The sequence below is a fragment of the Thermobia domestica genome, chromosome 4 (assembly GCF_964235325.1).
Source record: "Thermobia domestica chromosome 4, izTheDome1.hap1.1, whole genome shotgun sequence".
Taxonomy (NCBI): Eukaryota; Metazoa; Arthropoda; class Insecta; order Zygentoma; family Lepismatidae; genus Thermobia; species Thermobia domestica.
Window position 1 is genome coordinate 27,228,845 of NC_137457.1, and position 27,834 is coordinate 27,256,678.

General features: G+C 35.7%; 1 protein-coding gene across 1 annotated transcript; it reads right to left on the reverse strand.

Moving 5' to 3' along the window:
* Positions 1–170: 170 nt before the first annotated feature.
* LOC145683281 (uncharacterized) lies at positions 171–27,833 on the reverse strand. Its single transcript, XM_081754647.1, has 2 exons — positions 27,707–27,833; positions 171–2,744 (listed from the first exon to the last, which is right to left on the reverse strand). The coding sequence occupies exons 1-2, from the start codon at positions 27,789–27,791 to the stop codon at positions 2,503–2,505; spliced, it is 327 nt and encodes a 108-aa protein (XP_081610773.1). The 5' UTR covers positions 27,792–27,833; the 3' UTR covers positions 171–2,502.
* Between the last annotated feature and the right edge of the window lies 1 nt (position 27,834).

Consider the following 27,834-nt stretch of genomic DNA (forward strand, 5'->3'; position numbering starts at 1 on the left):
TTGCCCCCCTAACATATTCATGCCCCCCCCAAAAAAAAACTCTGTGGCAGGTTGCGGGCCTGAACGTGGAATGTATACTTTACTTGTGATTTAAGAAGCGAGTTAACTTCATACTTCAGCCTTAGATAGATTTTTAACGAAAACAGATACTAAATCATATTTAAAACAACTTATAGTTTATAAATTTGTTTATTTACATTTTTGGTATAAACATTTACACATCAATTTAGTAATTAACTAACAACTTGTAAGAAATAGTACCAATACATTTGTGTCTTTTGATGAAATTACCGCTGATTTATTAATATTTTTTTTTCTTTTATTCTTTTCAAAAACCTTTAAAAGTTTATGATGTCGATTGTGTCTATGCTTACGTTTTCGTTGGACTGCAATTAGTTTCATACATATGCAAACATATGCATATTCATACATATGTATACATATAAAGATCTAATATATTTACTAGGACGTAACTCAGAACATAAAATGTATCAAATGAACTTTTTTATATACATTCATACGTATGTATAATGCGAACATTTTCACTGAATGTTTCAATCACTTACGCTAGTGAATACATCCGTAGTGTCAGCTATGTTCGAGGGGCAATCAAAAAATTCCCAGAATTCCGTTGAAACTACGTATTTATTACCACAATACAGGTACACACTGAATCGCCTTCACTTAATCGCCTAATTCACTTAATCGCCTAATTCACTTAATCGCCTTCACTTAATCGCCTTCAAAATAGTCTCCTTGAGAACACACACACTTGTTACACCGTTTCTGCCATTGCTGTAAACAGCACTGAAAGTCCTGTTTTGGTAAGTTCCGAAGTTCAGACATTTTGGATGTCTTCTACGGTGACAAAACGGTTACCTTTGAGCAGGCACGTAGTCAGGATTTCGAAAAAGGGGGGGAAGTCTGTGACATCAAATATTATGATCATCACACCAGGGCCCTGATGATTCTAAACTATTTTACTGGCAACATTTATTTTGGTTCGTTTTGTCAGGATTTCGTAATCGGCGCGGGGGGGGGGGGGACATGAAATACTGTAGTTATCACAACAGGAGCTTGATTAATCTAAACTATTTAACTGGCAACGCATATTGGTTTGTTAGGACAATAAAATGAGGATATGTCAGTAAGTATTTTAACAATAAACTATAAAGAAATCTCGAGTAAAATAATTAAAAGAAAGTATTGAAAAAGATTGTACAATATCTACGTTCCTTCCTTTGTTCATTCAAATGTAAACAGTTTTTCTTTCACTATGACCTCAATTATTACAAAAATACATATTCGATAATGTTTTGTAAAATATTTTAAAATATCTGAGTTCCTTTCTCTGTTGAATCAAATGTTAACAGAACTTTCTTTCCACATAACTTTTTGTTTTTATTATTCCGTTAACTACTGTCTGTTCCAAATGACAGGTTAAAGGAGCAGTAGAAAACTGTTTCTAAAATAACCTGTTTGATACTGCAGAGAAGCGATGGCAAAAAATTATGATAAAAAATGTGCACACTGCTATAGAACGGCACTATGTTTTCGAAAGCTTGAAATATCCCTGACTAGCAGCAGAAATTTTGAGAATTTCGTAACTTTTCTAGAAATTTCAAATTCCTTGACTTTTCCAGGACATCCCGCTCATTCGCCATACATTACAAGTAATACAAATCTCCTCATAAGAAAGAGTAACCAAAAGCTTGCTGTAGCTACTTATTTTTAACGCTGATTCTTATTTTTCTCGTTTCTTTCTGTTTTATCATTCCTTATTTTTTCATTTCTGGTTTCGAAGGGGGTGGTCCGGACCCCATCCCCCTTGGCTACGTGCCTGCCTTTGAGCCCCTTTTAGATCTTGGGAAAGAGCCAGAAATCCACTGGTGCTAAATCCTGTGAGTAGGAAAGCTGGTAGAGGAGAGGAATGTTCGTTTCTGAGAGCCGTTTTGCCTCTAGCGCAAGGGCTGAACTTCGGAGCATTCCAAAACAGGACTTTCAGCGTTGTTTCCAGCAATCTGGAACTGGAGCTGTGGAACAAGTGTTTGTGTTCTCAAGGAGCCTATCTTGAAGAGGATCGAATTACCATATATCGTGGTAATAAATAGTTTCAAGGTAATCCCGGGAACGTTTTGATTGCCCCTCGTATTAAATATACTGTCTGTAATGATTTGTGGTAGAAACTACAAATCATTTCACATTGATTTTTTTTTCGTAGTTGTTTCGACTTTTTCTTCCATCAACTTTATTTCCATACTAACCAAGGATTACTTAAACATTCCTTAAATATTTAACGATTACTTAACTAATGAATTGTTCAAATTTACCAATGCCTTAAGTTAAACTAGTAAGTTCGCCATAATAGACTTTTGTGTGAAACCGTAATCTCTCTTAACGATACGTCAAATAGAGATAAACAATTAATAACATTTTTAACAGTTGGTGATGTTTAACCCTTATCTTTCGCCTGTGTAAAAGTTTATCCATATCACAATAAACTTAACCAAAACTGTGACTAGATGCACTTGCGTGCGCCGAAGATCCACTAAAGCCTCCAAAACTGAAACTTTGACTCGATGCGTGACTAGATGCAGCTGATCCACCTCCGTGGTAAAAGACAGGCACTGGTCTGTAGCCTACATGTTTCCTAAATTTCCTCCGGGTAGGACTTCTGCGAAGTCTTTCTTTAAGAAGTTCATTGGTTGGAAAGTAGTTTCCAGCTGGTGATGGAACAACAACGCCTGTAAGAAGATTAAACAACTATGTTAATGAACAGTTAATATTAAAGTGACAGGCTTTTGAGGCCAAGCCCTAAGCTGGGGAGCTTGCCCTAATACCCTATAATGAAGTTTTTCTGGAAAACTAGTTACTAAATATGTTAAAAACACTTGTCTAACAGCGCCTTCGCCTGACACTTATGAAACTATACTCTAAGATAACAATTTAAATACAAGCCCAAATGAACCAAACTAAAAATCTCCCGGTGGCGTGCAAAGCGGTGGAACAAACCTCTCTCTTTCTCTCGGGGCTACTTGCCGATTAAATTTCGTTCATATTCGGCCAGCAGTTACCGAGAAACAAAGTATGATACGTAAGCCAAGTCGACCTTGTCCTTAACCGAGTTCGGTCACTAAATATAACGGTTTTTTCCTTAGAAAATGGGCTTCTTCCTTAGCAAATTTGGTTCAGATACGACTAGTAGTTACCAAGAAATAAAGTACGGAATATAAGAAGCCAAGTCGAGTCTGTCCCTGAGTGAGTTCGGTCACTAAATATTCCTTGAAAAATGGGCTTCGTGCTTAATAAATTTGGATCAGATTGGGACAGTAGTTTACCGAGAAATAAAGTACCACACTTTACAAACACTTAATAAAGCGCTAAGTATATTGAAAACACTCGCGTATTCTACATGTTTACTTAATACGTATAGAATACATCCAAAGCAATAGTGAACAATATAAGAAAAACTAAATGTGTCGAAACAAGACAAATACCCTTAATTAGGGAGCAATAAGGGAGCCATAATCAATCAGGTCATGAACTGCTATTAGCAAAGAAACATTCAGCAAGAGAAGATCAATCTTAACTAGCAGGCTTAATATTCGACTAAGGAACAAGTTGGTCCAGTGCTATGTATATGGAGTATTGGACTGTATGGTTCAGAGACCTAGACATTAAGAAGTTAGAGAAGAAATACATGGTGTTTCAAAATGACACCGACAACGTTAGGGAGGTGATTCCTGACACCAAGATAAGACAAAAACTATAGACCAACCTGGATGCAAAAATGCTTCCTTTCAAAGTTATAGGCTGCCGAAAACATGAAAAAATGAATTTTAAACGTCCACAGCTCCAGAACTATGGAACCTACCGTAGTCGGGTCAAGACTTTACTTAGGAATTAGTATGTACCATATCGAAATATCCAAGTTTCAGAATCCTGTGGTACTTCCGAAATAATTTTTATACAGGTAGTTTGTAAGTACTTCAAATTATATACCCGTAGTCAAACACCCTCAAAAAAATGTTTGCTTGAGTACCTTAGGATTCTGAAACTTGTATGTTTAGATAGCACACATACAAGTATTAGTTCCTAAGTGAAGTCTTTGCCCCACTACGGTAGGTCCTATAGTTTTGGAGCTATGAACATTTAAAATTCATTTTTTCATGATTTTGCCAGCTTATAACTTCAAAATAAAGCATTTGTGCACCCAGGTTGGTCTATACTTTGCGGCTTATCTTGATGTCAGGAATCACCTCCCAAACGTTGTCGGTACTGTTTTGAAACACCCTGTATTTAGAGCATCGAAATGTGGTATTGGAGGAAGATGGAGAAGATAAAATGGACAGAGAGACTAGCAAGCTAATATGTTTAAAACGGGTAAGAGAGAAGAGGATGCTTCTAGCCAGCATCGTTCGTAGGAAGGCCAATTGGATTAGAAACATCTTGCGAAGAAAATGTCTTCTTCACACCGCCATAGAAGGAAAGATGGAAGGAAAACGAGGAATAGGAAGAAGAATACAACTGATGAATGATTTGAAAAATAGAAGAACATATTATGAGTTAAAATATTAACTTGAAGATCGTGTCGAGAAATAAGGAAGAAGTGTTTCCAGGCCTAAACCTAATTTTAAAAAAAAAACAGTCCCGGGATCTGCCAAAAGGCATAATACTTTAATAATAATAATAATAATAATAATAATAATAATAATAATAATACAGTGAAACCTGCCTGTGTTGGCCACCATCGGTTCCATTGAATAGTGGCCAACTTACAGTAAGTAAGTGTGATTGGTGTATTTTTTAGAATAAGGTTTCTAGTATTACTTGATTGTACACAGGGTGGCCCACTTTAATCTTTCCACGGAAATATCTCGAAAACGGTTAAACATAAATGAACTGAGCAAAAACTCAAATAGGAAATACCATGGGGTAAATGGAATGGTAATGTCGCTGTCCCCCCCCCATAGCCGCTCTTCAAGGGGGCTTGGGGCCCAACTTTAAAATTTTAAATGGAAACATGGGGTGACTGATACCTCGTTCGATAGATCTTTAAAAACTAAAAAGCGATATGGCAAAAGATTTTTCATATCGGTCACCGTATTCAAAATTGAAGACAAGATATGATACCTGTATCAGATAAATGTCCAGTACCACTATTATGAAAACGGTTGAACATAAATGAACCAAACAAAAACTTAAATAAGAAAGCCATGGGGCAAATCGAATGATGTTGTCGCCCCGGGCCCAACTTAGAAATTTTAAACGAAAATATGGATCAAGTGATACCTCGTTCAATAGATCTTCATACACTAAACAGCGTTGTGGCAAAAGATATGGATCACCATTCACCGTTCATTATTCATATGATCGCCAAGACATGGTGCCTCCAGTACCACTGATGAACAGAATACAGAGGGTTTTTATCATTTCACGGCTCGAAAATGTTGCAACAGAGGAGAAGATGATTATTGTAAAAGTCCCATAATGCAAAGGAGTTTGCAAGTTCCAACGTTCTCCGTAAGTGGGTGAAGCGGGTCGGAAAGGAACGGTGAAATTGCAAATTAGAACCGTAGCTTTTACAAATTGTATCTACACAACAAAATTATCTGAAATGTGTTTTTATAAGAGATAGATGTCTGCAATGGAAAAAAGTAGGTAATATTCTTGTTAATTGGTACCTTCCATTTTGATTGCAGGCAATGATTTGTGCAAAAAAGAATCAACTGAAATGCGAAACCAATTTGTTGAACAATGGAATTTTAGAACGATCTGTACAAACGTTGGTTTTGCTCAAAAGTCGTCTGCACAATATCGGTTCATTACAGTACCAGTCACTTGTACACCCAAATGTTTCAGACAAACCATACCTATTGCAAGTAAAAGTGGGGGTTCTCATTTGAGATTTTACCATTCATTCCCGCTTCACCCACTTACGGAGGGAGATCGGAAAGATAATTTTCTAACAATTAGATTTCCCCTTTAGCATTATGACAGTTAAACTTTAAACTTTTTCTCCGTTGGATTATTCTCGAGGCATGGAATGATAAATACCCTTTGTGATTTCTTGTACGAGTTTTATTCTGTTCATTTATTTCCAAACGTTTTCATATTAGTGGAACTGAACGTTTTATCTGATAAAGGCACCATGTCTTGGCGGCCATTTTGAAAACGGTGATCCATATGAACAATCTTTCGCCACAACGCTGTTTAGTGTATGAAGTTCTATCAAACGAGGTATTACTTGATCCATATTTTCATTTAAAATTTCTAAGTTGGGCCCGGGGCCCTAGGCGGCCCTAGGGGCACCGCGACAACATCATTCGATTTGCCCCATGGCTTTCGTATTTGAGTTTTTGTTTGGTTCAACCGTTTTCATATTAGTGGTACTGGACGTTTATTACACATCTTGCCGGCCATTTTGAATACGCTGACCGATATGAAAAATCTTTTGCCATATCGCTGTTTTAGTTTTTGAAGATATATCGAACGAGATGTTACTCGTCCCATGTTTCCATTTAAAATTTTAAAATTGAGCCCCGAGCCCCCTTGAAGAGCTGCCCTGACGGACACAGCGACATTACCATTCGATTTGCCTCATGATATTTCCTGTTTTAGTTTTTGTTCAGTTCATTTATGTTCAACCGTTTTCGAGATATTTCCGTGGAAAGATTAAAATGGGCCACTATGTAGTTTTAATAAACAACCGTACAAGGGATACTCTTAAATAATTTATATATTCATAACAATACCAGTACTAGGAAAAATTACTACAGTATATTTAATATATGTACCCGTACTTTTCTCTTCCTGAAAACTAGCCTGGTGCACTGAATTATTCGGATTGAAAACACAATAACACAAACAACCATAAAATCTAAACGTATGTACGCAGTTTATTGAAATTGATATTATAGCACACTGAGTTATTCAGATTGAAAACAAAAAAAGCAATCTTAGGCCTATAAATTGAATAATTAATATGCAGTTTATATGATTTTTTTTTTCGGCAGTAACAAATATTTTCTGCAGATATCTTTTGAAAAGTAGCAAATCAGTTATTAATAACAAATTTACTCATGTTGGTTCATTTTAGATGTAGGCCTATATCTTTTATTCTTTTTGGCACATATGCATATTCTAATTTCGTAGTTAACTACCTTTTGTTAATGAGCTACAATTGCTTCCCTTGAAGCGACAGACGTTTTGAGAAAATCTTAAAGGAATTCATATCTCGAAACCTTCGCTTTCTTTCGACAAGCCATCAGGTGCCAATAGATGACAATTGAGATGGTTAACTTTAACCTTGAGAATTTTCCGGAATTACTATAGCTCCTCACTGATGAAAGGAGCTGATATAGCTAATGGTTTCGCCAAAACAGACAGGGTAAACAAATACGTACAACCATTTCCTGAATTCCTGTACGTGCCTTTCCTACCTTTGTCAGGGTAGTGTTCTGGAATACGCGACAAAACGTACTAGCGACAAAACGTACCACCGACAAAACGTACCACTTACCCTGAGGGCTGCTTGTGAAGGGTTTTCTAAAAACACTTTAAATAATGACAAGCGACAAAACGTACCACTTGCCTGGAGGGGTACTTGCGAAGAGTCTTCCAATCAGCCATCAAATAATGTCAGGCGACAAAACGTACCACTTCATAGGATGGTATATATATATATATATATCGGCCAAAATAAGGTTAAAAGTTGAACAGATTGGTGCTGAGAAAAGTACCGATGCAAGACCAAGACTAAGACTAAGACCATGCATGCAAGATTCTCGCAACACCAAGACCATACCTGCAAGATTCTCGCCAGACCAAGACCAGCAAGAATCTTGCATATGCAATATTTGAATATTTGCTGATTTCCATCACACTTTATCCAGGCTTTGGACCAGAGACGGATAGGTATTATTAGAGAGGCGCGGGCGCTTTCTCCCACAAGGGCCACCAGCATCTCAATGTCACAAATCAATTGCACAGTTTTCTTTCTACAATAAGTCAATAGTGTTAACAATTGACAATTAAAACCTGATATTCTTTCATCAATGTATTATTCTGAATTGTTCAAAATATTATATGAAGTTCAAGGAGAACGTATACTATATTACTAAATTAGCAGATGTTTTAGTGTACTAGTTTTTGATGCTACTGTATCTATCACTTTTGCATTCGAAATATTTTTTTAATAAATCTTTTTCAATAGACATCAACAAAATGTTTTCAAATGTTCCTGAGACATGGTACTCGTTAGCCTATTTTTAATGTTTTTCAGTTTATTTCAATTTTGAAAAAAGTCTTTCACATGTTGCCCGAGTTACGGGCAAAGTCAATAAAAATTTGTATGCTGGAAACCTGGATAAGTATTACTGCACAAATTACAATTCTTCAAAATTAAAAAAGCAGCACATTGGACAATTTTGCAACACGTTTTCCATTCGCTTTCCTTGTAAACAAATGTATTTTTTCCTAATTCTGAATCACTTGCACCATCAGCACAGTCATTTTTCCTCGGTTGTGCTCGTCATCAAGACTGACTTTCAAGGATATCCACAGTAGATTCGTATACAGTTATCGACATTCATGAATATTCATGAGTGTTTACTTTTTTGACATTTTAGCAGTTCCTAAAAATGGATACACCCTTTTACGCATACTAATGACACATAATGTATGCAGGTGCATCCGGAGGTAACATGACATATAATAAATGTTTCCGGTTAAAAGAAATGTTAATGGGACAAGCAGAATACAGAAAAGACCTTTTCGGAAATAAAATATGCAGATCACACACGTAGAACAAGGTAATTCATTAATATTCAGCACATGTAACGCGACAGCTGCTGCTGGAGAACATTCTAGAAATTTGGATCGTTGGTATGGGATATCACGTGATGGACGAAGCATATTAAATAGCCGGTGTTTTAGTGAAAAGGAGTTATAGATTGGTTTTAAAGCATGGATTCAATGAAACCGTTGGATCTTAGTACAAGAGGTGAAAGCGATCTCGCAGAATCATCATCTTTGCCGGGGACAGAGGTTTTATCCCAACCGGTGGTGAGCCCGCATTTTCCGCCATTGGAAACAGAAGCTACTCCGTCTAACTTGGATGTATTACCGGGAACAGAAGTTTTATCCCAACCGGTGGTGAACCCGCAACCTCCGCCACTGGAAACAGAAGTTACCCCGGCCAACTTGGATGTATTACCGGGAACAGAAGTTTCATCCCAACCGGTGGTGAGCCCACAACTTCCGCCATTGGAAACAGAAGTTTTCCCGTTACTTGATGTTGAAAACGAAATAGAAGAATATCCCCCTACACCTTCACCAACAGTGAGTAATTCCCCGGTGGAGAATTGGGAGTTGGAAGAATTTTTGAATTTGCCATGTGAGTGTACTGTGGAACGTACATCATTGGATTGTATAAAAGACTGTATAATATACTGGAAACCAGACGATATTTGTATTTGTTTTGCTTGCGGGTTCGGAGACGGCAGTCAATGGACACATGATTGTTTGGTGTTGGATACGGAATCTCTTGAACGGAAAGCTATAGAAGCTGTAACGAAATTTGAAGTTCGTGAAGAATTATTATCAATTTACAGAAAAAAGCATGGACAGCCTTTTGCGATGATATGGAATTTCATTGAACGTTTCCGAGATCTTGTGTGGGACTTTGAATACAGACCCATTCTATTAAAAATTTTACTAGAAAAAGATTATGGGAAATACGTGGACATATGTTAAATTGTGTATTGTTTGATTTCCTTTTATTAGTAATCATGTATTGTGATAGTGAGAATTGTGGACAAAACATTAGTGAAAATTGTGTGTTAGAAACGATAACTGTATACTTACGCTCAAATGGAATAAGTGGTATGCAGCATAATCCTGGAACTTTTCTAGAAAAGCACTTGTTGAATGATAAGACTTTAGTAGAACTCTTTGAAATTTTTCATGAACGGCATCGTGAAATTTCAATCACAAACTTTATGTTAAAAACTGGTGAATGTTTAAAAAATACTGAATTTATTGGACAACTTATTCCAGTTGTCATGGAACGTTCGTGTGAAATTTCAGTTTGCCATAAAATGTATATTGTAGACATACAGGGATTTAAGATTTCCTCGAATGAATTTGTGATACGTGAATTTTGTCTTACTGCGTGTGATGATACTTTAAATTTTCATTGTTTAGTAAAAGTACCATGTGAATTTAACGATTTACCAATAGGTTGCCAAAAACAAATCGATTGGCTTACAAACCACTTGCATGGCTTGTCATGGTCTAGTAAGACTGGCTATCTCGTATCACATATTCGGAATATTATGTATGATTTTTGTGCACCAGATGCAACTTTCCTTTGTAAAGGTGGGGAAAAATCCATTTGGATAAAGAAAATCTTTGCGTTAGCAAACGTTGTGGATCTGGAAAGAAAAGGTTGTCCACCATTAACAGAATTACAAGGTATCGTTTGTAATGAAATTTGTTCATTTCATAAGCAAGTAGAATCAAAATCGGCATGTGCATATCGAAATGCACAACAATTGAATTATTGGTGGAAAAATGAGCGATCCACAACCCTTACTAAGGGCATAGCAAGTTTAATGTTTTCATTGTAATCTTAAAACTATTGTAAGGAAGATATATTTTATGGAGAAATAAAAATATAAAAGTTTTAAAAAATTGGTATTTATTTATTTCTAAAAATCTACAAACATCTACTTTGTTTCTTTTTCATTATGTTTTCTACATGTTTTTTGACAAGCTTATCATTATTTTTTAATTTTTTATGATTAAACATTGCAATACATTTGTCAAATGAAACACCACGTATCATATAATACAGAAAATATAATACAAAATATCCACACATGATAGAATGATTATCTTGAACTTGTACAGTATTTACAAAATAGAGTTTACAATTCCTTTGTAGGAACTGTTGAATTAGTTTAGGCACACCCTGTGCCAGAGAATCAAAATAGTATCCATGTTTATTGTTATTGATATAGATCGCTACCCAATGGCTACCAGGTAAATCAGACTTGTCCAAATTAATAATCAGTCCTACAGGGTGTTGAACAAGTATAGGTAAACGATCAATGGGATAAATTCCAGTCACATTTGCACCGGTAATACAGTCCTTTAGTAACACTTGTAATAATTGATCACTATACATGTTTATTAGTCTATTTCATCCTTACTTTCCTCCTCTTGTTTTATTTTTGATGGAACATACGTTGCACTATTTGGATTTACGTATAAAACATAACCATAGACTTTTAAGTATTCGGCATATAATAAAGCTTCACGCACACAACACTTAAATTGTCCAAATCTATGTTTTAAATAAGCACAAGAGTAAACATGAAATCCCAAGGAAGACGCTTTTGGGCACTGTAAATCTTCTAAATTCACAACAGTCCGTTCCAATAGTTGCTGCAGATAGTCCTGACGTGTTTTACCATAAGTATACAAGGTACAGGTATTAGCACAATATTGTTTCAATATAGTAGGTAACAATGAGTAATCTACATCGCCATTGTACCAGTCAATACCATAATCATGTTGTATTAGATGTTTATTCGAAAGTATGAGCGGCACACGTAATTCATGTAATGGATATGGTGGTTTAAAAATCCAGCTTTGTACAAAGGGGATATCAGGATTTACAATTGCAAGTTCCTTAATAATAATATGATAATCATTATCGTTGAACGCGGAGAAGTGAACAATAACCCTCATGGCACTCAAATGACGAAATTTTACATTGTATGATCAGTATATACATTCCTGTCTTTATCGATTTGAATGAGAGAGTCAAATTGAGCGTACACAATACATGTAATGGAATTTTGTAGAGGTTGAGAAAATGATAATTTTAAATTGACAGGGGAATCACGTATGACATCCCACGTAGAATCATCTAATGTTCCTGTTGGAGATAGAATGAACGGGTACAAAGTGTATCCATGTCGAAATTCTTCACGGGAAATTGTATGTGAATGATTTTGATAATATATACCGGTACCGGAAAACAGAGTGGAATATGTTTGAACATATAATCCATTTTCAAAATTAGGAGTGAGGGGTGTCGGTGGAAATGATTTTGAACCAACTTGTAATTGCAGTTTGTTAACGTTAAAATGTTGAAATTCAAAAGGATTTACATGTGGTTGACCATTAAATGCAGCGTTTGATACAAAACCTATAACAACACCTTTTGGTACTTTACCCCAAAAATAAATTATCGAAATTATATGAACTTACTTCTGCGGGAATGGTATAGGTACGAGTTTCAACACGAGTAAGAGGTATGCTGGCCGGAATGTGTTCCATGCCAGCATTGATTTGCATAGCTAAGTCGGCAGCAATATCTAGACGCCGCACGTGAAGTGTTACGTCTTCAAGTTTGACTTTATATGCTGTATTTTCAGCAGACATTAAACAAAACGTATCTTTTGTACGATGTAATTTTACACGTAAGCTTACTTTATTAGGAAGCATACATCCCACACCGGCAATATCAGCATGGATACGGCCATACATATCGAATGATGCACTATTTCTAACATACTGGGCACGATTTGTAAATCCAGTATTTGCATTACCTAATACATTAAATTGGTTTGCAGTATCTTTATACCATAATCCCCCAGTTAAATGGGTTCGAGCGGCATCACTACCATAATTTAATAATGTTTCGATATAAGCCCGGTACGGATATGAACCAGATGATGAACTAATTAATTTATCGCTTAATAAAACATCAACTTGACTAAATAACGAATGAAGAAAATTATTTACAGGTGCAACAATATCCGCCGCAACTAAATTTGTATTATCGTTTTTTGTAATTTTACATTTTACATAGAGATACAAGTATGCAGTGTGAATAAAATCACCAGTTTCACCAGGTACAACAAATTCAATTGGTCCTTCTGACGATAAAATAGAAACCGGACGATATTCAACAGTGGAAGATGACTCAATAGCAGTTTGAGTCATTGGAATAGTAAACAAATCAAGTTCACTTGTACAACATTCAGGACTACTTCCACTGAGTAAAGCCATGATTAACTAAATATATCACCCGAATATTTTCGATTACGTTTGACCGGAGGACCGAATTGTACAATAGCAGGAGCCTTACGTTTTCGTGGACGTCTCTTACCACTACCGGTTAACAACTGACTAAGTTTATTTGCAGCTTTAGTTTTTAATGTTTCTCCAGCTTCTTCTACGCGAGCACGAACGGATTCTTTAAACGGACGGTCTTCTAGTACATCACCTGCAACTTGTATTCCTGTTTGTAACGCTTGCCGGCCTACAGCTTTGGCACCTTGTTTTAATAAAGGCAATGCAAAACGAAATAAACCTTTAAAGAAACTACCAATCCCATGACCCCGTTGATAAACTGGACCTGAAAAGAAGGGAAGGCCACGTCCCCGCTGATAATACGTATGTTGCTTTTTCATTTTCCAGGAGAACGTTTAAAATGAAGTGTCACTGTCAGTGTCCCGGAACGAAATGGTAAATTTCGTCCTGCGTGGTCCTTTAGTAGTATTTCAACACTGTTAAAGCAAAATTTAGAGAGTGGTATATAGTGAATATCTTGATATCGTAACGTTTGAACTTTTCCATAAGTCATATTGCCAACAGTTGCAATACGTAGTAAGGGAGCTTGCGTGTCTCCCACCAATTGATATTCAATAAGATCAGTATACACAAAAATTTGAAAAGGATATCCAATATCTAAGTATGGTTGTTTAAATCCTTGTTTTTGAATAATGAGATCATTTTTTTCATGAAAACCTAGTTGTATAGCCAAAGTAGGTGAAAGTGTTATAAATTCAACGTTTGGTTCAGAAGTAACATGAATAATATTGGAAGCGTTAAATCGTATAAATTCTGAAACTTTATTTAATTCTTCCAGTATGTGTTCAATGTTTGCATAATATCCAGGAGTAATTTTACTTTTCATAATTTCATGACCTTCTAATTTGTACCAAACGATATTTTCATCTTCGGTGACATTATGACACGTTAAAGGAATATGTATTTCACTTAATCCGACACACCAATCCGTATCTGTTAAACGTACAGTATTTTTCAAATTATTAATGAAATGGGTTGGACTATTTTTAGGATAAACGTCTGTACTTGCATTTGAAACCAGTGTAATGTAGAAACTGTCTTCGATGCTTTCAGAAATCATTTTCGTTTAAAGTGAAGTGTCAAGTTCGAAGTTCCAAAACGAAATGGTAAGTTTATACCGAGTTCATCTTTTAAGTTTACTTCTATCGTATCAAAATATTTCTTTTCAACTTTCACGTACTGCGGGTTATGAAATAAAATATTTTTGATTCGTCCATACCGCTCGTAAAATATACTAATTTTACGAAGTAAAGGTCCAATTTCTTCTTGTTGTTTTACAATATCCACACATACGTTAACTTCTGTTGGAATATTATAATCAAGGTTACAGGGATATTTTCCCTGAGGAGCCAGAAATTGTTCCCTATGTTGATCTTTTATATACACCACTGAATTATAAAAATTTGAATTTTCATTCATAAAACCGAGTATATGTTGTAAACCTTTTGTTATGTCTAGAATACACCGATCACGTGACCGGAAGGAATGTTGAATATACACTTGATTCTTAAAATAATTATATTTTATTATACGTACTTTCTCGGGAATTAGATTTAAGATGGCTTTAATGGATGCATAATATCCCTCTGTTACTTTAACAGGATATCGAATATATTCACCATCAATAAATGTATCGATTGTAATTTGTTCACCCGGACCAACATTATAAAAACTCCACGGTATATTAATTTGTGTTAAGCCCACAACCCACTCTCCGTCCGTTAAATCTATGGCCCTTGCAAGTTTTACTCGAAATGAGGATGTTGTATTATCAAAAAGTGTACTACTTGCATTGGAAGGTAACGTCACGTAAAAACCGTGTTTCAATGACGAATTCATTATGCAGACTGAATACTAGATACTCGAATCCACGAATTCATACTTTCTGGGTAGCCTAACCATTATACGAAAACCCACCCCTTCTTACGTTGAAGAACTTTTTCAATTAAATAGGTTTTGTTTGAGCTTAGAAATATTTTTTGTAATTCTTCAGCATAAAATATTCCTTTAATTTCATCACCATTCCAGTCTTTTAATTTATAAGTTACAGGATTTGATTTTATACATTTATCAACGAGAAATATTTCTCTAGACCAATTTGGCAAATATCCTTTTTCAAGCTTATGTTTATATTTAGTAATACGAACATAATCTCCTGCTTGAAATTTACAAGTTAATTTCTTCTTGTGTACAGTCTTTCCGTACAGCGTATTCCACACTTGATTGATATTTGAATCATTTACTTCTGCGGGTGCCATTTTAATAGTTGAATGATAACTATGATTATAATTGTGTACAATTTGATCCAACACATCAATGTACCGATACGTATTTTCTGCAGTAAAATAACGATATATTTTACTTTTAATGGTACGAATTACTCTTTCTACTAACGCACATTTCATTTCCGAATGTACACTATAATGATTAATCCCAAAATCTTTAAACACTTTCTTTACATGGCGATTATAAAATTCTGACCCTAAATCAGTTTGAACGTGAACCAGTAATGGCACTTGGTTTAAAATTGAAGTTATTGCATTAGCCATTTCAGGCCCTTTCTTTGTTTTCACAGGAATGCAATACAAGTACCGCGAAAAAATGTCAATTGCACATAAAATATAGCGATATCCGTCATTATACTTTGCAATATTTTGCATGTCCGCCAAATCGCATTGTAATGTTTCATTAGGACCACTAACATAATATTGTTTCCGTGGAAATGTTTTTCGTATTGGAGCGTGCATTGTATATGCATCTTGTGATGCTAACCATTTTTTAATTTTCTCTCGGGATAATTTTGTTTTACGTTCTAATGTACTAACACTGGATAAAGATGCAGGATCTGAATACTTGTAATAGATTTTTGATAATTTTGTCATTTCTTATTTACATTTTATATTCTTTCCAATACCGAAATACGTTAGCTGCAATTGCGGGAGATACTGCAGTCGAAGAAGAATGCCGTTTTCGAATTTTACTGCCAGTCACTTTCGGGGTTGTAAAAGCAGGTGAAGGCGGTCCTGGTGTACGTGAACTAATAAACTCCCGAGGAACATTAATATCATCCAATAACGTTTTAAATGGCTGTAATCCTACTGGTTGTGTTGAATATTTTCGTGTACGAACGACATCATTTACTAAATCGATAATATTGGAACCGGGAATGATATTTCCATCGATAGTTACTGTACCTGTTTGATCCCACGAGATTTTCTGTGAATTAATGAGTTGTTTAAGTAATAAATCCGTTTTCCTTCGAAGTGTTTTTGGTACTGATTGTAATATATCGGGTACAAGAGTTAAAATACCACTATCTGTACGACTACTTGCATTTTCTGAGTCAACAATGGGTAGGGCAATAGGATTTTCCGGTGTGGGACTCGATTTATAATGTAAATATTGATGTAATACTTGCTGATACAATTTCCATTTTTGTTCTCTACTCAAATCTGTACGATGTAAGATTTCGCTCATATCTTTATCTAGTCTTGATTGATGTGCTTCATGCGTCTTTAAATTAGATTGTATTCTATGAAGTGCATTTTCTGGAACTAATAGCATTTTACGTAATTCCGACATGTTATCTTCCAAAAATTGTTGAGGCTAAGGCACCAATGAGTGGCCCGAGAATTAATGGAAGTAATGCACCACCTTTCTGTAGTAATAATTTCTTTTTCTTTTTAAGAGAAAGTTTTGAGGAGAGAGCACGTAAGATCTTCTTATGTCTACGGAGCCTTTGCTTCTGAATTAATGATATGGGGATATTTCCTTTTATAGTATTTTTTGCTACTTGTGATATGGTACGAATCAAATCACTCGGTGCGTTTTGAAGAATAACTTTCCGATCGGATGGCTTGCATTTCGCAAGCGTGCAGAGCGTATTGTAATGATGTTTTACCTTCAACATCTTGATGCTAACTAAACATAAAACGGTGTGGCCGCGTTTTTAACACTACTGTACACATGCATTATTTCTCCGGGAAATATATTTGTTCTCAGTCGTAGGGCATCATGTGTTTGTTGTGTAAGGTCAAACAATAAATACGTGTGTGGTTTTTGTGTAATTTCCTCAAAGACATTCACGAGTTGTTTGCTTTCACGAGGCATAATTTGTCTTGCTAAATATTCAATTTGTAACTTATCACGTGGATTCTTAAATACCACTATATAATGTGCATTTAAACTAATATCTCGAGCATGCCGGTTTTTTGGAAATAAATTTTGAACAATAAATATTACGGTTAATTTCTTGTGGTGAGCGTACTTGGTAAATAATTTGGCCACATCGTCATTTGTTTCTGACATTAAATCATCTAATATGAGTAATGAATTTTCACTTATATCAAAAGTATTTATATCGGGGATTCCTTCCAGAAAACGTATTTTTGCATCAACGTCCAAGTTTGGTATAACTGCGCCATAACACCATACAATTTCTTTAAAGGAAACATTAAACATATCATTTCTTTCTTTGATTAATCGATTCACAAAGTGAGTTTTACCAGCACGGGAAGGGCCGGCTATGAGAATAGTGCACGGATGTTTAAAACGTAACATCTTCGTTGCAAATGACACAATGTGATAGAAACTCTGCTTTTTATCCCCCAAAAAACGAGTCTCTGGCCAATCATTTATGAGATCTATAGCCATACGGAACAGTAACACTTTTTGGTACGTCAGTCACAATGTCAGCGTCTATTCGTCTGCGTTTACTGGTCACCATTTGATGTGTCTTTAGTTCTCTTCGAGAAAAGATGCGCAAATCTGGTTTCCGAACAATTTTGGATGGCATTTCGATTACAGTTGCCTCCCGATTCCCCGTCACTAAATCATAAAAACTATCAAAATTAATTTTATCACTTGTTCTGTGATTTAATGTTATTCCACGTATTTTATAGACATATTTCATTTCCCCACTAGCATTGCGTAAAGCGTAGGCGTAATTCTTTGCACCTAATGCTATTACTTTACGTATTTCCCAACCTTCGGGAACTTCATTTGTTAACCCACCCAAATACGAACTTAGTTTTAATGGGAGTTGCTCATCTTTTCTTTGTATAAACATGATACTGTCCGTATCGCAATAGATTACATTCTGTTCTCCAACACTTGTTAGTAGATCATACAGCCACAGTCGTGCCCATGATGTTATAAATGCTGCCAGCACAACATTTGAAAATGCTAATGGGATATTTTCACTCTCACAGTCTTTATATTGAACAATTAAATGAGTTTCACCAACTGGTGTTACAGCTTGAATTTCATATTTAGGATCTGTTAAAATTTTTAAAAAATCCTCTGCTGTATCAACCATTGTGCACTGTGAAAGGTCTGTTCTTTGTCCCCATTTCCCGTACAGCGAATTCAAAAACAGTTTCGCTGTACTGCGCAGATCTGGATTATATTCTATGTTCTCATAATTTAACTGTATCCCCTCATGCCTGAAATATTCTTGAATGTACTTTTCCTGCTCTTCTTTTGTACTGCATTCTGCAGGAAAGCCTGAAGCTTCTTGTTTCATTTGTAAAAAGGATTTCACATATGACCCAAATAATCCTTCACAAACATCTTTTTCCGGGACTAATAAATCAAACTCCCATATTTCATGAATTTCAATTAGCTCATACCCATTGTCTAATGCTTTGTGCAGTTCGGGGGTACAAAACGTACCTGTAATGATACGTTCAAGATCTATGTGCGTACATTCATCATCATTTTGTTCATCCATGCACGATTTACACAATCCAAAGATTAATCTTCCTCCCGTAACATAAGGGAGGATTGGAAAATATAAATCGGAGGGTGGAAGAACACTGCATTTTACAAGTCCATGAATGTTTCGCACATTGGGGAAATTGGGGCCATTGTGTACTTTAGGTACATTCACAGGCATGCCTCGTTTACACATTGTTGCGGGATAAAGCGAGGTGACATCTACGTAAACTACGTATTCGTCCTCTGCACAATCTACATATAACTTAAAATTTTCTGTTCTACCTCCTTGATAGGCAGATTTCGGAATGAGAGGATCACGAATATGTTTGCACCGTTGTTCGAGGATCTTCTGTATATGTTTATCACGTTTTACCATTGCATCCCATTCACATTCCCAAATTTCTATTAAATTATAACCTAATTTTTTCAAATAGTTGCGGCAGTGCACTGTTTGTTCGTATCTCTTTTCAAAAGTGTTGTACGCACCATTTTCTTTGCATAAAATGCTATTTCTATTATCTTTGTAGCAGCTTCTACAGGAATGCCAGTAACATCCCATAAACTGATATATAGTGTTTGTTTTAGCGTCAAAACCATCGACTTTATATCTGCCAAACCGTTCCTCCAACGCATTATTCGAAGTAACAATAGATCTCTTTGTTACATGTTCCATATACTTCAACCATTTTAATGCTTTAATACTCTGTTGTTGAGTAAGTTGGAACCCGTTTGGAGGAATAACTGGAATTGTGTTTTCAATCAGGTGATGACACCGGTACGTCAACATTGCTAGACTAGCGATCGTCGTGCTGGAAATAAAACATTGAATACCATTTGTTTTCTCTTCAATCATGGAGGTAAATTTAATTACTGCCTCCGCCAATATACGCACATCGTTCCGGCAGTACTCCATCAATTCTTTCTGAAAATCAAAAATATCACCATTCCGTACTCGCTCTTCATGCCACAGCATAAGTTCTGCCCGGTCTGCCGTACTACGTGAGTCCGGGTCATAATAATGCAATGCCGGCCATTCTCCAACATAATTTTGATGTTCCTCTGTATTAAAGAGGTATGGAAAATCTCCTTTTTTCAATTCAACATTCAATCCTAAGGTTTTCGGTAATTTGGATAATTTTACACCAAGATAAAGAAAAGTGTCCCGAAAATAAAAACGATTACTAATACTAATTTGAAATATCTTTTGGCCGTGCATAAGAACATGTGGAGTTATTTTTTGTTTTTCAATAAGTGTGCGAACACAAAATAGACCATCATATCGCGAATTATTGTGAGCAAGTGCCACAATGATCTGATACTCTGGCCTTTCCATAAGCACATGTTCAATAAACGCCTCCATGGTTGTGAAAGAAAACATACGGTTCCCGGATATTTTATCTCCGCACTTGAAACACAAACTATCTACTCCTGTATTTATGCAGTGGAAACATACATTCAAACAACAACATAAATTTACAGCATGCTCCTTTTCACCTTTCTCATTTGGTGCTAATAGCATGGTTTCCACATCAAATATAATATACAAAAACCGTTCAGTGCGTTTTAGCTTACACTTTTGAACGAAACATCGATGGCCAACAGTTACGTGCACTTTACAAAGACTACAATAGTAGTCGCCGCATACATGAGCTGATTTTCTTTTTCTCACATCGTAAATTACACCACATGCGTTACACAATTTCACGTAATCACATGTGGATTTCTTTACTTTATTTAGTGTTAAATGGTTATTAAAGCAAGTGCCTTCAGCAAAGTTTCTATTACATTGTGTACAATGTACCAATTTCGCGTTAGTTTCTTTACTATGAGAATGTTCACAGTACGAACATCTCATCAGACACTGATGAGTCGTACCTGATGCATTATATCCTTCCAAGCACGAAAAGCAAAAACTTGTCTTGCCCATAAACGAAGTAATATTCTTAATGGGTTGAAAGTGGCCCACAGTATCCCCTCTCTGATACAAAATAAATATCTTTTTTTCTGCATTTATTCCTGGGTAGCGTACCACAGGTGTTCTGGAATTTTCCGGTAATTCATATACTACAATTTGATAATTCTTTTTCACTAAATAATTTTGAAAACCAACCACATCTTCCAAATCAAATCCCTGTTTCCGTTCAACGTACATTTTTGCATCATTACACAATTGTTGTGCTTTATTTTGCCAAGTTTTGCGTGTAGGCAAGGTCATAACATATAGTGCATCCTTACTCTGTTCATGTTTCGTAATCCAATATACTATGGATTTTGGCAGACAAAGAAAATCACTAGCCTTTGTGGCCACCACATGATCCTTGAAAAACATACTCATTTCTGCATACTTTCTTACCGCTGCTCGTTTAGGTATACCCTGTCCGTGTAATCCATCAACGATGTCAAACCGGAATTCTAATTGATTTCCTAAAAGAAATGATTCATTGCTATTTAATACGTTTTCCACCGTTCTAAGAACCACATCGGTATTCAAATTTTGACGTTTTCGCCATGGAACAAACACTTCTTTATTCAGGAGATCTCGGTCGGAATTTATTCTTAAACCGACAAAATCGTGGGGACGTGTATCCCTCAGAACGGTAGAAAGCGCATAATCCATCATGGACGTAATATAATCCATGGGATTTGTAATTATATGTTGTACAGTTGGTTTTACAATAATTTCCACCCCTTTCATATTGAAACGCGGGTACTCTCTCACATGTCTCCCCACAATTTCAAACATATTACACTCTATTTCATTTCCTCCATACCCTCGCAATGGAGGGTGCTGAGAAGTTGTGGGTCGCATATCTTCTGAATAATGTGCATTATTCAGACGATCAACACGCGCATTTTCTTCCTCAATTTCTTGCAATTTTTGCCACAACATCTCTGTAAAGTCAGTTTCAGAATTTTGAATTTCTAATGGTTCATCCAAATTAATTTCAATTAATAGTGCCCAATCAATATGTAATGAGTCATCATCATCATTATGTTCTGATTGAACATTTTCACGATTTCCCGTAAATGAAAAGAACGCGGATACACTTTTGTCACTCACTCGCTCTAACTGCCCCTTCTCAGAGGCCATATAATTTAAATATGACATAAATGCCGCATCATACAGTCGATCTTCACGGAAAAATCCGTGGTCAAAAAGCTCTATAATGTCCGCTGCTGAGCGAACATTATTCAGTATAATATATTGATTATTTTTATAATATAGGTACAAAAGCGATAGTAGTTCACTTACAATTTCAGACGATCCAATATACCCTGCTGCTTGCAGGTCCACTACTTGTTGCCACGTATGTAAAACACGTTCAGCACTATCCAAGCCTCTCAGTCTTCCCTGGAAAATGGTTTCATCAATCACGTTAAATTCCTCGAAGTAAAACTCCATTTTTTTTCTGTAAAATACAAGACAAAAAAAGTGCAATCAATATATGTATACAATGACTAAAAAACCTGAAAACAAACAAAATTTTGAAAATAATAATAATAATAATAATAATAATAATAATAATAATAATAATAATAATAATAATAATAATAATAATAATAATAATAATAATACTTACCGAATAATAGTTTATCTCTGTTTAAGTGATAATCCAATTGAAATCCACGTCTTTCGTGCTCTCTGCTTTTTTCACGATTCTATCACTTATTTGCTTCAGCACCTAAAACAGAAAAGAAAAAAAAATGCAATTAGTTACCGTATTACGACTTTTCAAATTACAAAATATAATATTCAACGTAACACTAACGCTCAACCATATTGGCTTTGCATGTAAAAGAGCCACGGTTCGATTCCTGGGGCGCATTCTGTTAACTACCTATCCAATATAAGATTGTAAAATATACCATTTATAACTGAAAAAAGTCTACAGTGCAAGCAAGCGTACGGTTCTCCACGTGGGATAGCCCTGGTTCGAGTTCCGGCAGTATCATGGCTCCCTACTCAATAAAACTTCCCATATACTTTCTAAATACCAGTTATATCTTACACAATTCATAGCTACATATATGTAACAATATCTGCTAAGCAAAATGTTTATCGTACGGCTTTTCACGTGGACAAGCCCTGGTTCGATTCCCGGGAGCGCATTCTGTTGACTTCGTGTTATATCTTACACAATTCTTAGCTATGTATAAGTAATAAGTTCACACTGCAAGCATACAATTTAGCGTACGGTTCTCCACCTGGGAGAATACTCATTCGATTCCCGGTGCTATCATTAATGTTGCTTCCCTACATATTACATTATACTATATCTTAGTCACGTTATAATTCCGTAAAAGTACACCGAGTCATATCATTTTTTCAATACCGGAAAATCCGCAATCAATTCCCGATAAAACCAAACAGTTCCGTCCCCTTATACTTCCAACAATTACAATATGTCCCTTTCCCATATAAAAATGAACAAGTATACTACAAGAAAACTACAACGTTATTACTTACCAATCTTCCAATCTCTCCTAGTAGTAAAATATCTTCTTCGCAAAGTTAACACTTGATGTTCTTGGTGCCCTCTTCTTTCTAAATGTACACATCATGCAAATGCATCAGTATTTATATGCCCTTAAATCTTTCCAGAAGTTTCGAGTGTGTTCTTTCCCCTATTCCAACAATAATAAGCTTAGAAAAAAGATCTGGAAGCTTCTAGTGCTTTCTTTCACTCATACCGACGATCAAAATTTCTAAAAATTCTCCAGCAGCTGTCGCGTTACATGTGCTGAATATTAATGAATTACCTGTGTGATCTGCATATTTTATTTCCGAAAAGGTTTTTTCTGTATTCTGCTTGTCCAATTAACATTTCTTTTGACCGGAAACCATTTATTATATGTCATGTTACCTCCGGCCGCACCTGCATACATTATGTGTCATTAGTATGCGGGGAAAAAGGGTGTATCCATTTTTTAAAACGTGCATTACCAAGTGCTACCATGTCAGAAAAGTACACACTCATGAATATTCATGAATGTCGATAACTGTATACGAATCTACTATCCACGTCCTTCAAAAGTCCAAGAGAATACATTTATAGTATTCTTGGAAACTTCTTAACTGAAGTTTTTCAGAAAATATGTAAGTTTATCGAAAGGCACGCCTTGAAGTTCTGTTACTTGGTTGAAGTGGCTAGGGTTCAAATAATCCATAAAGTACATTGCTTCTTGAATCTTGAAGAAATACTCAAAACTACCATGTCCAATATTGTGTTGAATGCTTCGATGCAGTACCTGGTCATTGGATAGAAGCAGCTTCATCTTCATATTAACAGGAAAAATCTTTGTCCATCTCTGAAGGCGAATTGTCGATAGGTCAATAGAAAAAAAGAAATCACGTTCTAAGTCTTCAAATTTGTTATTGGCCCATTCTGCAAAGCTTAATGCTGCATTCTTAATGGATTCAAAATCATCTCTCTACTCTTTCAGTTGGAACAGAGTAGTCTGCACCATCCGATAGGACTACACTAGCAGCACCCTCTATTTGGAGATAGTATGACAGAGATCGTCACTTGAAATATCTTAAGGAACATTTGTGCTGTCCGAATTGTTTTGAACTTAAGAAGATCTTTTATATATCCTTTCGCTTTACACCTAGCTTTTGGTTTGATATTTTCTGTAGAAGCAATTTTCTTAATTGATATGATCAACTCTATATAGGCTACAAAGCAGTTTTTGGGTTCGAAAAATGACCAAACTTTTTCTGAAAAACAGTGTGTTTTCTACCATCTTGTTTCCGCAATAACTGTAAGACGCCTTTGTTAACATTTGATCTTCCAAATGTACATTCGCTGATAAGACTCACGCATAAATATCGCAAAGTCATTCAGCAGAACAATGACATAGTATCAATGCAATTTTTTGTCAGATCACATATGACATGATTGAAAATGAAATGAAATCTTTAAGTTTTACGTCCCACGGTTATGCCGGTTAGGCTAAAGAAAACGGTGATGATGAGAGATGAGTGAAATAGTGGAATGAAGAAAGTGGGAGGAAAACGGAAGAACCCCGAGAAAACCCACGAGCACGGTGTTTGTCCACCACAAAGTCCACACGGCGCGAGCTGGGATCAAACCAGGGACCCCAAGCACCGGAGGTGAACGCTCTACCACTGAGCCACCGCGCCCCCGATAAGACATGATTGAGTATATGAGCGTAACACCACACGTGTAACTGAGTTTCTTAGTAGTTAAGCGGTTAGCATATGCGCCTTTGTCGTGGAAGACCTGGGTTCGATTCCCGGCGGGAGCTCATGTGCTTCGGATTTCCCGTAAATCAGTATGTCCCGTCTCATATAGCCTCGCTGCTAAAAGGGCCGTTAAACTCAAAATCAACTGAATCGCACGTGTAACTGATCATAGGTGAATTGAAAAAATCCGAATATTGTCCTTGCATCTTACTTGAGCCATCGGTTGAATTTCAAATACACTTCTTAATATCAAGGTTCAACTTCTGCAGAATTTCCAGCAGTAAACCGCAAAGACACTGGCCTGTGGTAGATATGCATTTTACAATGACAACAACACTTTGTTTAACAACCATTTTAACAACATACCGTAAAACAACAGAGCACTGGCCTGAAACTACTATATCTTGAGTAATGTCTAATAGAACAGAAAATATTGAAGCTTGAGAGACTTCTTTCGAAATATCTTCTCTGATAAGTGTGCTGATAGCATTCAAAACATAATTCACCGTGTTTAGTAAAAGTTATGCTACCACTATCCTGCTTACTTCCTCGTATATGACTCTTCTCGGTGACTTTATCTAAATTACTTTTAAGCGGAAGATCAAATTTGCTTAAGAAAGGAATAATATGCAAAAAGTTTCCATGATCTATAGCTGTGTCTTTCAGTTTATAGGCTGCTACATTTCCTCTGTAAATGAGCCGTCTTTTACCAATAAGTTTCTGCATTTTGAGAACTCGATACATTACCTGTCTGTTCTTCTCAACCTTATACTGCCGTTGTTTTACCTGCTCATGAGGAAGTAGTTTCTTAACATGAAGTAGTACGTTTTGTCGCGGATTAAATATCCGAAATGTTTCAATTAGTCCATGACAGGTTGTAATTTATATAAGTGGTACGTTTTGTCGTGGAATAAATACCAGAAATGCTTTAATTAATCTTGATAGGTTGTCATTTATGACAGGTCGTCAAAAGTGGTACGTTTTGTCGCGAAAATTCAAGTGGTACGTTTTGTCGGGACACCAGTGTTCTGGCCATTGATCTCCAAGAACAAATTTGCGGGAATCCATGCTTCTCTGTCTCCAGTAACAAATACAGAACATTTGACTCTCATATGGGAATACGAAAGAGTTAAGAAAAATAACAAAATATATTTTGCGTGGCCAAGATACACAGGTAAATTTATCATTATCATCATAGAATAAACATTGCTTCAATGTGGCCAACTTCGAAGATAGATAGGTAGCCAACTTAAAGAGGTGGCCAAGTTGACAGGTTTTACTGTAATAATAATAATAATAATAATAATAATAATAATAATAATAATAATAATAATAATAATAATAATAATAATAATAACGTAATACAAAAACAACGCGTAAGCAAATATCGGAATATTATTAAACAGAGATAAAATAGGATTCTTTCAAACATACCTAATAAAAGCAACATACTTAATAACCAGTTTTCAACTTAATCACTAAAAATAAACATTGGTAATACCCTACGTCAATATTGGTTGGATGAATTTGATTAAATTAATAACTATAAATCGTAGTTGAGTTAAAGGTCAAAATGCAATGGTTGAAATCAACAGTTTTAACTACCATAAAATGATTGTGTCCCAAAGTTCTTTCACGCACGAAAAGTTAACTCAACTATACATCAATGTTGAGCCTACCATCTTGCTTACTTTGGGTAAATATCCTCATATTTTGATTTGGCTCCTCGGACAAAAATTTTCTGGAAGAAAGCCAGGTAAGAACAGGGCCGGCTCTAACATATGCGCAACACGTGCATTTGCACGGGGCAGCAAGATCTGTCATAACTATATTATTTAAAATAAATATTTATTGTTGCAACTTCATGATGATGGTAGTTAAATTTATTAAGCTTACCTTACATTTGAATACTACATTCATAAATCATATTTAGGTCGCATTAGTTTAATGTCACATTGGCAATGCTAAAGTAGATCCCAAATAAATCTCAATGTGAGTTACTTTATTGTTGTCAAATACAAGAATTCAGTTCTCGAACAGTAGTGAACACCTGTTCCATTTAGTTAGTTATCACAGTTTTGATATGAAAACTAATCTTCTCTTTGTCACAAATAAGTTCCTTATCACTGAAGGTGAAAACAAGTTTTTTTATTTTTATTTTTAAAAGTTGTAGAAGGGAAATCAAGATATAAATTCACTGCACTGGAATTGCAAACTGATATATTGAGATTCAAGCTCGATATTGAATTCTATAAAAAGGATTACAACCTTTCCCCTGCAAGTATGTTTGCTTTACCTTTTACCAACGTAATAGATATTTATTTAAAGAAAAAACAGACACAACGAGATTGTGATTGTAGAGTTTAGGCCTTTCTGAGTGCGAGTACTTTTTCTCTCCTCTTCGTTTTTTATGATGAGGAAGCATACTTAAAATCGTGGCTTTTAAAATGTGTTCTTTCCGGAAAAAGGGGGCTGCAAATTTTGCCATTGCCAGGGCTGAAAATTGCCTAGGGCCGGACCTGGGTCAGAACACTAGTGTACCGAAGATTTACTATTAGATCATTGTAACAGCATTTAGTAAATTAAAACAAAATCATCTACGAAACATACCTTCTAAACTTTGATCTGGCGTTCCAGTGACTATCATGGCACCCATTAAGATAACAAGCAAAATTGCTATATACTTCGTGTCCATTGTAAATAATGTTGTGCTACGGATGTACCCTTAGATACAGAAG

Bases quoted from the DNA above. Each gene is read 5' to 3' on its own strand.
- LOC145683281 (XM_081754647.1), bottom strand. From the start codon at position 27,791: ATGGACACGAAGTATATAGCAATTTTGCTTGTTATCTTAATGGGTGCC. The intron at 2,745-27,706 runs GTATGTTTCGTA...ATCTTCTTACAG, and splicing joins GCCAGATCAAAGTTTAGAAG to GCGTTGTTGTTCCATCACCA.